The 13,171-nt window shown below is 39.4% G+C and overlaps 1 protein-coding gene across 4 annotated transcripts in view; it reads right to left on the minus strand.

Annotated features, from left to right (window-relative positions):
* Positions 1-13,171, minus strand: part of LOC139136546 (urease subunit alpha-like) — a 53,858-nt gene that overhangs the window by 16,703 nt on the left and 23,984 nt on the right. For all 4 annotated transcript variants that reach the window (XM_070704276.1, XM_070704274.1, XM_070704273.1 and 1 more), the window contains 3 exons: positions 8,195-8,342; positions 6,526-6,704; positions 5,102-5,216 (listed from right to left, as the gene is read on the minus strand). In XM_070704276.1, the coding sequence (XP_070560377.1) occupies positions 5,102-5,216; positions 6,526-6,704; positions 8,195-8,342 (442 nt within the window). The remainder of the gene's footprint in view (positions 1-5,101; positions 5,217-6,525; positions 6,705-8,194; positions 8,343-13,171) is intronic.

Here is a 13,171-nt window from a genome sequence, read left to right on the forward strand (position 1 = left end):
GCGGCGATGAGTGAAGCAGGTGATAGTGCACCAACGACTGTATCAGTTGGCTGGACTTGCAGGTTGGGCGTCGGGATAGGCGCCGGTGCTGTAGTGTTGGTAGTTGGCTGCCGTAGTTCCCGTCGGATTGAATCAATGGCGCTTGCGATGCCGGTTTCTATTAGTTGGCGACGTGGTCTGACATACTTGGATCGGCTGCCGCTGTGGCGGTTGTCGGCACGCCGCTGGCAGGGTTGGTTGGTGTGGTTTCCGTCGGTACTGACTGGGGTACTAGGTATTTGCCGAGGTGCGCTGGGCGTCTCTTCGCCCTCGCCGATGTACGGGTGGCCGCCTGTGCGCGGCCCCTGCTTTCTTCGGTTTTGGCATGGTGAATTTTGTGGTGTGAACTTGAGCGTGGCAGAAGTTGAAATGGACGATCTGTGGCTTTGATCATACTGATATGCGCATGGATAATGACGTGGCAAGGGTGACGCAAGTTGTTTAGATAACGGTAAATTTGAAGGCGGTTGGTAGATAAGGTTACGTCTCAAGTGCATCCAGCAAGCAGTAGAAGTGGTGGTGCATGGCGACCCATACTTAGCAAGGTCTAAACCCTTCTCCCCGTGTCCCTCCAGACGGTAACAATGATTATAGCCAAGCCATAATCACCCATACCTGAGAATCTGACGATATTATACTGATAGCATCCATACCTGAGAATCTGACGATATCATACTGACAACACCCATACCTGAGAATCTGACGATATCATACTGACAGCACCCATACCTGAGAATCTGACAGTATCATACTGACAACACCTATACCTGAGAATCTGACGATATCATACTGACAACACCTATACCTGAGAATCTGATGATATCATACTGACAACACCCATACCTGAGAATCTGACGATATCATACTGACAACACCCATACCTGAGAATCTGACGATATTATACTGACAGCACCCGACGATATCATACTGACAGCACCCATACCTGAGAATCTGACGATATCATACTGACAACACCCATACCTGAGAATCTGACGATATCATACTGACAGCACCCGTACCTGAGAAACTGACGATATCATACTGACAACACCCATACCTGAGAATCTGACGATATCATACTGACAGCACCAATACCTGAGAATCTGACGATATCATACTGACAGCACCCATACCGGAGAATCTGATGATATCATACTGACAACACCCGACGATATCATACTGACAGCACCCATACCTGAGAATCTGACGATATCATACTGACAACACCCATACCTGAGAATCTGATGATATCATACTGACAGCACCCGTACCTGAGAAACTGACGATATCATACTGACAACACCCATACCTGAGAATCTGACGATATCATACTGACAGCACCAATACCTGAGAATCTGACGATATCATACTGACAGCACCCATACCGGAGAATCTGATGATATCATACTGACAACACCCGACGATATCATACTGACAGCACCCATACCTGAGAATCTGACGATATCATACTGACAGCACCCATACCTGAAATCTGACGATATCATACTGACAGCACCCATACCTGAGAATCTGACGATATCATACTGACAGCACCCATACCTGAGAATCTGACGATATCATACTGACAACACCCATACCTGAGAATCTGACGATATCATACTGACAGCACCCATACCTGAGAATCTGACGATATCATACTGACAGCACCCATACCTGAGAATCTGATGATATCATACTGACAACACCCATACCTGAGAATCTGACGATATCATACTGACAACACCCATACCTGAGAATCTGATGATATCATACTGACAGCACCCATACCTGAGAATCTGACGATATCATACTGACAGCACCCATACCTGAGAATCTGACGATATCATACTGACAGCACCCATACCTGAGAATCTGACGATATCATACTGACAACACCCATACCTGAGAATCTGACGATATCATACTGACAACACCCATACCTGAGAATCTGACAATCATACTGACAACACCCATACCTGAGAATCTGACGATATCATACTGACAGCACCCATACCTGAGAATCTGACGATATCATACTGACAACACCCATACCTGAGAATCTGACGATATCATACTGACAGCATCCATACCTGAGAATCTGACGATATCATACTGACAACACCCATACCTGAGAATCTGACGATATCATACTGACAACACCCATACCTGAGAATCTGACGATATCATACTGACAACACCCATACCTGAGAATCTGACGATATCATACTGACAACACCCATACCTGAGAATCTGACGATATCATACTGACAGCACCCATACCTGAGAATCTGACGATATCATACTGACAGCACCCATACCTGAGAATCTGACGATATCATACTGACAACACCCATTACCTGAGAATCTGACGATATCATACTGACAACACCCATACCTGAGAATCTGACGATATCATACTGACAACACCCATACCTGAGAATCTGACGATATATACTGACTAGCACCCATACCTGAGAATCTGACGATATCATACTGACAGCACCCATACCTGAGAATCTGACGATATCATACTGACAACACCCATACCTGAGAATCTGACGATATCATACTGACAACACCCATACCTGAGAATCTGACGATATCATACTGACAACACCAATACCTGAGAATCTGACGATATCATACTGACAACACCTATACCTGAGAATCTGACGATATTATACTGACAACACCCATACCTGAGAATCTGACGATATTATACTGACAGCACCCATACCTGAGAATCTGACGATATTATACTGATAGCATCCATATACCTGAGAATCTGACGATATCATACTGACAACACCCATACCTGAGAATCTGACGATATCATACTGACAGCACCAATACCTGAGAATCTGATGATATCATACTGACAGCACCCATACCTGAGAATCTGATGATATCATACTGACAACACACCGCGACGACATCATACTGACAGCACCCATACCTGAGAATCTGATGATATCATACTGACAGCACCCATACCTGAGAATCTGATGATATCTACTGACAACACCCATACCTGAGAATCTGACGATATCATACTGACAACAGCCATACCTGAGAATCTGACGATATCATACTGACAACACCCATACCTGAGAATCTGACGATATTATACTGAACAACACCCATACCTGAGAATCTGACGATATTATACTGATAGCACCCATACCTGAGAATCTGACGATATCATACTGACAGCATCCATACCTGAGAATCTGACGATCATACTGACAACACCCATACCTGAGAATCTGATGATATCATACTGACAGCACCCATACCTGAGAATCTGACGATATCATACTGACAACACCAATACCTGAGAATCAGACGATATCATACTGACAGCACCAATACCTGAGAATCTGACGATATCATACTGACAGCACCCATATCTGAGAATCTGATGATATCATACTGACAACACCCGACGATATCATACTAACAGCACCCATACCTGAGATCTGATGATATCATACTGACAGCACCCATACCTGAGAATCTGATGATATCATACTGACAGCACCCATACCTGAGAATCTGACGATATCATACTGACAACACCAATACCTGAGAATCTGACGATATCATACTGACAGCACCCATACCTGAGAATCTGACGATATCATACTGACAACACCCATACCTGAGAATCTGACGATATCATACTGACAGCACCAATACCTGAGAATCTGACGATATCATACTGACAGCACCCATACCTGAGAATCTGACGATATCATACTGACAGCACCATACCTGAGAATCTGACGATATCATACTGACAGCACCCATACCTGAGAATCTGACGATATCATACTGACAGCACCCATACCTGAGAATCTGACGATATCATACTGACAGCACCCATACCTGAGAATCTGACGATATCATACTGACAGCACCCATACCTGAGAATCTGACGATATCATACTGACAACACCCATACCTGAGAATCTGACGATATCATACTGACAACACCCATACCTGAGAATCTGACGATATCATACTGACAGCATCCATACCTGAGAATCTGACGATATCATACTGACAACACCCATACCTGAGAATCTGACGATATCATACTGACAGCACCCATACCTGAGAATCTGACGATATTATACTGATATTACCCATACCTGAGAATCTGACGATATTATACTGATAGCATCCATACCTGAGAATCTGACGATCATACTGACAACACCCATACCTGAGAATCTGACGATATCATACTGACAACACCCATACCTGAGAATCTGGCGATATCATACTGACAACACCCATACCTGAGAATCTGACGATATCATACTGACAACACCTATACCTGAGAATCTGACGATATTATACTGACAACACCCATACCTGAGAATCTGACGATATTATACTGATAGCACCCATACCTGAGAATCTGACGATATCATACTGACAACACCTATACCTGAGAATCTGACGATATTATACTGACAACACCCATACCTGAGAATCTGACGATATTATACTGATAGCACCCATACCTGAGAATCTGACGATATTATACTGATAGCATCCATACCTGAGAATCTGACGATCATACTGACAACACCCATACCTGAGAATCTGACGATATCATACTGACAACACCCATACCTGAGAATCTGACGATATCATACTGACAACACCCATACCTGAGAATCTGACGATATCATACTGACAACACCTATACCTGAGAATCTGACGATATTATACTGACAACACCCATACCTGAGAATCTGACGATATTATACTGACAACACCCATACCTGAGAATCTGACGATATCATACTGACAACACCTATACCTGAGAATCTGACGATATCATACTGACAACACCTATACCTGAGAATCTGACGATATCATACTGACAGCACCCATACCTGAGAATCTGACGATATCATACTGACAACACCCATACCTGAGAATCTGACGATATCATACTGACAACACCCATACCTGAGAATCTGACGATATCATACTGACAGCACCCATACCTGAGAATCTGACGGTATTATACTGATAGCATCCATACCTGAGAATCTGACGATATCATGCTAATAGCACCCATATCATGCAGAATATCTTCTGCTGCAATGGTTTCTGCTCGTATTCTAGACTCAGCAAAAGCAACATCCTCCTTTAGATTTCTGTAAAACATAGAGATTGTGTCCATAACAACTTGCAGCAAATGTTGTTTCTACATTATACATATTGCATGCCTTGTGTGATGTGATGATAAAGGAATAATTGGTAAGCAGTACAATACAAACTGTTCAACCAAATCAGTCATGATATATCAGTTTCTGAGGATTGCATCCTTACACCACATTATTTTCTATTTAATGAGCATTAAATTACAGGGTTAAATTTTGCAGTGTCACTTTAACATTTTAGAATGGGTGTAGCCACGAACCTTCGTAGAATTAACAGTACACACCTGCAAAAATTGAGCATCAATGACACTTGACTCACATTTGGTTCAATGTGGCAGGCCAGAGTGAGTATACTTAATTTAGACTTTACACCTGGGAACATGCATACCAAGTTTCAAAGCAATCGGACGGGCAATGTCAGCAAAAAATTATTTTTGACCAAAAATGGGAAAAATTGCCCCAAAAGTACACTGTGAAAATTTCATCACAATTTGAACAGACTCAATTAAGGTTGCCTCCAGGTACATGCATAGCAAGTTTCAAAGCAATCAGAACATTTAATTCAGAGAAAATAATTTTTCAACCAAAAATGCTGAAAATTGCCCCAAAAATACAACTATCCAAAATTTCACCACAATTTGAACATATACAAGGCAACAAATTGAACCTGCATACCAAGCTTCAACCAAATTTGGCCTGAATTTTAGCAATTTTTGCTGGATTTTCATTTCTTTTACCTCATTTGCATATTTTTGACACTGACAGTACACCTGTACACGAAATACTAAGATGGTAGGTGCTGCAGTTTTGGAGTTTTCGATGCATACGGACATACATCCACACATACTAACATACAGACATACAAAACATATAAGCTCTCTTTTGTATGTATACATATACCAAATGTGAGCTAAAAATGACATCATAAGGTAATAATTGTATTTCACAGTGATGTGATAGTGCTATATTACACTGTCATGTCATAGGTCTGGGATGACAGGATGATAGTACAGCATCATCCAAATGATTTAATATCACTTATGGGTGTCAGAGATTGATACCCAATGAAATACAACATATGATCCAAAATTTGTTTCCCATACAACCTCTCCATTATTATAGAGCATGGGTCACTTGTTTCAGAAGAATACAACAGATTATTTCAACAGATACATAAATGCATTCATTACTACTATATTTCACACATTTGAGAGGTGGTGATTTTTGTAAAGAAATGTGAACCAAAATCACATCTAATACAGTAAGGGACTGAGAGAATTGTGATAGTAAGTTGTTAACATACTTGTCCAAATGGTGACAAACCATTAGCATATCCAGATGTTCATCAATGGTATTGGTAGTGTATGGTCTAGTGGGATTGGTAGATGAAGGTAATACATTTACCTCACCACAAACTCTCAGAATATCAGGAGCATGGCCCCCACCTGCACCTTCTGAATGGTAAGTATGTATAGTACGACCCTGTAGTGTTGACAAGGGAAACAAGCATTCAATAATTGTCTTCCTTCACAACAATTTAACTCTGTTGTGTGTTTGACAATTGCACTGTCTTCTTTAGTGTGTCTAGGTTTTTTATTCCAATTGTCAAAAACACAGTGCTATACAGGTTGATTTACTGCTCTAACTAGACATTCATCATCCTCCGTCAACTTTGCACATCTTCTCAAAAACTAATTGCTCAGAAACATTCATATTTGATGTAAAAGTCACTCAGGATGACTGGAACTGGATTTGTTCATAGGAAGAATTTGCATATCCAAATTTTACTTATTTTCTCATTTGGTTAAATAGTTTCTCTGATACCCCGCCTAGTTCAACACCTTTCAAATTTGATATGAAGCTTCTAGGGATGCCCCCATTAAATAAGATTTTCCTTGCTTTTTGCTCAGTTTTTTCAAATTCTTTTTGTACTTAAAATTGTCTGTCTCATAGCAATCAAAGTTGGTTATCTAAGGGATGGCCACATTCAGTTTTGTTCATGTAATGGTGATGATACTTCATATTGATATTTATAGGGCTTATTTTTTCAGTTTTGGTCAAAAAATTATTTTCTCAGAACAAGGGGGTCTTACAGCATTGAAATTCACTGTATAGCTTATACCATGTCCTTATTAAGTTTTGTTACAATTGGCAATGTAATTGACATTTAATTATTGACAATTTCTTCTCTTATTTTGCTGAATTTTCTTGAAAAGTCTAACATCATGTTTCAGAGCTCTCCCAAGAATTTTTGCCAGAATGGCTGCTAATTAGCATAATATTCGCATATCACTTTACTTATAAAGTTAACCTATCACAGGTCATCATAGGTCACAACCTATCACTGGTCAACTGAAAAGATTGCTATCAATACCTTCAAATGCAGCACATGCTGTTATGAGAACTGTAACATGCAACAGCCTTGGGCATATCCATAAGACTACAGAGCAGTTTCATGGCATCATGTTAATAAAATAGTTGCCTTTCTGTCAGAAAAATCAGGTGAAAAAGGGACCGACCACCAGTACCAATGCTAGTGAGATTATTTAGGGATTTCTGTCAGGATAAATAAGGCCTGCATATTACTTCAAAACAACCACCTCATGTAGACTTTTAATGAAACTTTGAAGCTGTGCCAGTTGTGGTACATCTTTGATAAAACCCCTTGGCCGCCACGGTAGCTGGATTTGTTCAAAGCTGAAAGGTTGAAGGAAAGCGGGGCTCTTTATGGTTGATTGGTTGGTTGATCCTAGTGCTGTGCCACGGGGTAATAGTCAATGGTGACTGCACTGGTGTATTTGTATTAAAATGTAAATGTGAAAATAATAATAATGATAATGAAGAATATTTATTATGCATCTAATGCTAATATAGGCATTGGTGTAAATTCCTGCATATGGTCAAATTCTCAAATTGTGTGAATATAATGCCATAAGATGTGTGGTTTGTTTAATAAATGCAGTTTGTCTTACTTTAAAAGCTGCGATACTGTCTTCAACACAGCAGGATTCATTAAGAGTGTCTGTGTGTATCATAACACAGGCATCCATCTTTTCAGCAACTCCCAGACATGTATCAATAGCTGACGGAGTAGAACCCCAATCTTCATGAAGCTTCAACCTTTAAGTCAAATGTCACAAATACCATGCACTGCTAGATGAAATGACTGTCCAGCTACAGAATAGTATTGATTCTACTACATGATATCTGAGTAGTTCCACCTCTTGACTTATTACACACATTTATTTGCCTAAGTTTACAAGAGACAAACAAAAAGCCTAGAGATATTGATATTAACAAAGAAATGTGATCCAGGAACTTGTAGATAATGTTGATGTTATCAACTGTTGCAGCCCTCTAATACTTGTCCTTTTCACTCTGGTAGCACCAACATTAGCAAGCATTCACTATTATGGTGGATGTCTGATACTCAAAATTCAGATATACTGCAAAGTAATCTTCTTGAAAAATAACACTCACTTTTTAAAATTGACGAAATATTTAGTTGTATCTAAATACCACAAAAACCTTCATCTAATCACACAATGTATTTACTGTACTTGAGACATACTGATGCGCCTATGCAATAGATAGTGTACAATGCAAAGCTTTGTTGTGGAGATTATTGTCAGATATTCAGTAATCATGATAATGGATGACAATATTCTATGATTTGAATGATGATTATCATAACATAAACAAACAGAATGATGGTGATCAGTTACTATCTGTACTGTATTCCCAACTTGTGATTGAGAAGTTATAGAAATTAACATACACTGTTATGTGGACAAACTCATAGAAACATACACTGTAACATTTACATTGACAAATTGATAGGAACATAAACTGTGAGTAGCATTATGTGAACAAACTGATAGCAATATACACTGTAGAATTATGTGAACAAACTGATGGGAACATACATTGTAGCATTATGTGAACAAACTAATAGGAACATACACTGTAGCATTATGTGAACAAACTGATAGGAACATACACTGTAGCATTATGTGAACAAACTGATAGCAACATACACTGTAGCATTATGTGAACAAACTGATAGGAACATACACTGTAGCATTATGTGAACAAACTGATAGGAACATACACTGTATCATTATGTGAACAAACTGATGGGAACATACACTGTAGCATTATGTGAACAAACTGATAGGAACATACACTGTAGCATTATGTGAACAAACTGTTAGGAACATAAACAGTATCATTATGTAAACTAACTGATATGAACATACACTGTTACATTATGTGAACAAACTGATGGGAATATACACTGTAGCATTATGTGAACAAACTGATAGGAACATACACTGTAGCATTATGTGAACAAACTAATGGGAACATATACTGTAGCATTATGTGAACAAACTGATGGGAACATACACTGTAGCATTATGTGAACAAACTGTTAGAACATACACTGTAGCATTATGTGAACAAACTGTGGGAACATACACTGTAGCATTATGTGAACAAACTAATAGGAACATACACTGTAGCATTATGTGAACAAACTGATAGGAACATACACTGTAGCATTATGTGAACAAACTGATAGGAACATACACTGTAGCATTATGTGAACAAACTGATAGGAACATACACTGTAGCATTATGTGAACAAACTGTGGGAACATACACTGTAGCATTATGTGAACAAACTGATAGGAACATACACTGTAGCATTTATATGTGAACAAACTGTTAGGAACATACACTGTAGCATTAACAAACTGATAGGAACATACACTGTAGCATTATGTGAACAAACTGATGGGAACATACACTGTAGCATTATGTGAACAAACTAATAGGAACATACACTGTAGCATTATGTGAACAAATGTTAGAACATACTGTTATGTAGGTCATTTCCCCCACACTCATCATGACCTGAGTTCAATTAGTCTAGAACATTCTCAAGGTCACTGCCCTTGATGACCTCACAACCTTGAATTCAATTAGTCATGTTTGGAATGTTCTGGAAAGTTGATTAGTTGTGTAAGGGAGATAATTTTAGAACAGTAATTAGCATGTCAATAAAAGTTCTAGATTGTTCTTACATGCCTTTATAAAAGGGACGTGCTCAGCTTCCAGTCAGACTTTTGGGGATCGTGTCTCTTGTGTGTTACTAAACTCCAGCAGTAGTCATTCTCAAGACTTTTCAAGACCTTCACTGTCAACGCTGGATTTATACTGTGGACTTTGTGCAACTGCAAGCCTGCAAGCCGAAGGACTGTTCATTCATCAGACTGACTGTTACAACTCTGAGACTGGAGCTTGCCGTCCCAGCTGAGATAAGTAGTCTGTACACTTTTAAAGCTTGTACTCTATCCCTGACTTAGCAATTAGTTTTATTTTCGTAATAAATTTTGTTTAAACGTTAACTGCTGAGTTCACCCTTTTGTTCGTTTTCTCTGCACGTAACAAATTGGGGGCTTGTCCGGGATACGAACATTTTGAGCCGTTTGACAACATTTTGCCAGCCTTTTTAAAACTACTGTATACTGTGAACTCAGCGAAATTTAATCATGGCGGAATTTAAACCAGAGGAAATGGATGACCTTGATCAGGACACATTTGATTCCCTCAGAAAAGACGACCTCATAACACTGGCCAATTTCCTTAAAGTAGAAGTCAAAAGATCTATGCGCAAGAGGGAAATACAGTACCGTATTGCCAAACATCTAGTTGATTTAGGCCAATTTGAGGAATCCACCTGAAAGATTATGAGCCTGAGTCTTCCTTCGAACTCAAAAAATTAGAATTAGAAATACAGGCAGATTTGGAGCTTAAGAAATTGGAATTAGAAAAGGAAAATTGCAAATGGAAGAAAGGGAAAGGCAGGCAAAATTACAAATGAAAGACAAAGAATTACAAATGAAAGACAAAGAATTACAAATGGAAGAAAGACAGAGAGAGAAAGATAGGCAGGAAAGATTAGAAATGAAACGTTTAGAGCTTGGACAGTCAGGAAAATCCTTCCCTTCACACGGTTTGACATCACTAAGCATTTCAGGTTAGTCCCCCTTTCCAAGAAAAGGATGTTGATAAATATTTCCTCCATTTTGAGAAAATTGCTCAGAGCCTGAATTGGCCTAAGGAGTCCTGGTCTATGCTTTTGCAGAGTGCTTTGGTGGGTAAAGCCAGAGAAATTTACATTCAGTTGTCAGTAGAGCAGGCTTCAGATTATGATTCTGTGAAGGAATTAATTCTCAAGGGCTATGAGTTGGTGCCTGAAGCTTACCGTCAGAAATTTAGGGATTGTGAGAAGGTGAAGGATCAAACTTATGTTGAATTTGCTCGAACAAAAGAACAACTGTTTGATCGTTGGTGTTCTTCTGAAAAGGTCAGTCAGAATTATGACAAATTACGACAGCTTGTTTTGATTGAGGAATTTAAAAGGTGCATCCGGAGTGACATCAAGACGTTTATCAGTGAACAAAAGGCAGATACATTGGAGGTGCTGCACGTTTGGCCGATGATTATTCATTGACCCACAAATCTTCATTTCTCAGCAAACCATCCCAGTCCTTTTCATACAGAAACAATGCAGGTAAATTTAACTCCTCCTTTTCATCCAAGAATTTCTCAAAGGACAGTAGAAAATCAAATGACAACAGTTCACAGAGTTCAAGTAACACTCCCACATCATCAGATCCCAAGTCTCAATCTCCTTCTGACAAACAGTTCGGTACACTTTCTTGTAATTATTGTAAGAAAGACGGCCATTTAATGTCAGAGTGTTTCAAATTGAAAAGAAAACGTGAAGGTCAAGTGGTCAAAGTGGATCTAAGCCCACCGGCTTTATTTCTTCATCAACTCAATTAGAGTCTAATAATGTGTGCAACACATTTTCTGAGGTTAAACCCCTCTCATCCCCAATTAATGAGGTCAAGGTCAATTCTTCTCAAGATAGCATTATGGGTATTTTCGAACCATTTATTCATGATGGTTTTATATCACTTTCTAGTGATTTCTCTTCCGCTACCCCTGTCAAAATTTTAAGAGATACCGGGGCTTCCCAGTCTCTTTTGTTGGCAGATACCCTGCCGTTTTCTGAAAAGTCATTTTCAGGTTCTAAAGTTCTTATTAAGGGGGTAGATTGTAATGACTACATTCCTGTTCCTCTCCATAATGTCTATTTGTCTTCGGACTTTGTTTCTGGACCTGTGGCTTTAGGTATTAGGCCTTTTTTGCCTTTTGAAGGGATTCACCTTCTTCTTGGAAACGACCTTGCTGGGGACAAGGTCATTACTAATCCACTTGTGACTGATAATCCTAGTTTAGATCAGGATCCAGAGCCAATTGAACAAGAGATACCCGATTTATTTCCTTCATGTGCCATTACTCGAGCCATGTCAAAGAAAACTTCCGAGAATCAAAATACTCTCAAAAATAATGTCACAGATGTTGACTTAAATGACACCTTTCTCAGTCAGGTGTTTGACACGGATCATTCCGTTATCCCTCGTGGATTTGAAACTTCCAGTAAAACTTCTGCTGACCAAAGTCAGACATTTTCTAGATCAAATCTCATTGCAGAACAACACAAAGACCCAGATATTTGTCTTTGTTTGACAGGGTAGATGATGAAGGTAAAACTTCAGATAGCTCTGTTTCCTATTATACAAAATCTGGTATTCTCATGCGTAAATGGAGACCTCCAGATGTTTGGTTGATGACGATTGGGCTATAAAACATCAAATTGTGATTCCAAAGCCCTATCGTGCTGAAATATTGCGCCTGGCCCATGATGAAACCCCTGGGCTGGTCACTTAGGGGTCAGGAAAACTTATCACAAAATTCTCAGTCACTTTATTGGCCTAATCTCAGGCAGGATGTAGCACATTTCTGTGTAAAACTTGTCACACATGTCAAATGGTAGGAAAGCCAAATCAGACCATTCCAAAGGCCCCTTTACA

This window comes from Ptychodera flava, chromosome 7 (assembly GCF_041260155.1).
Source record: "Ptychodera flava strain L36383 chromosome 7, AS_Pfla_20210202, whole genome shotgun sequence".
In the NCBI taxonomy this organism is placed as follows: Eukaryota; Metazoa; Hemichordata; class Enteropneusta; family Ptychoderidae; genus Ptychodera; species Ptychodera flava.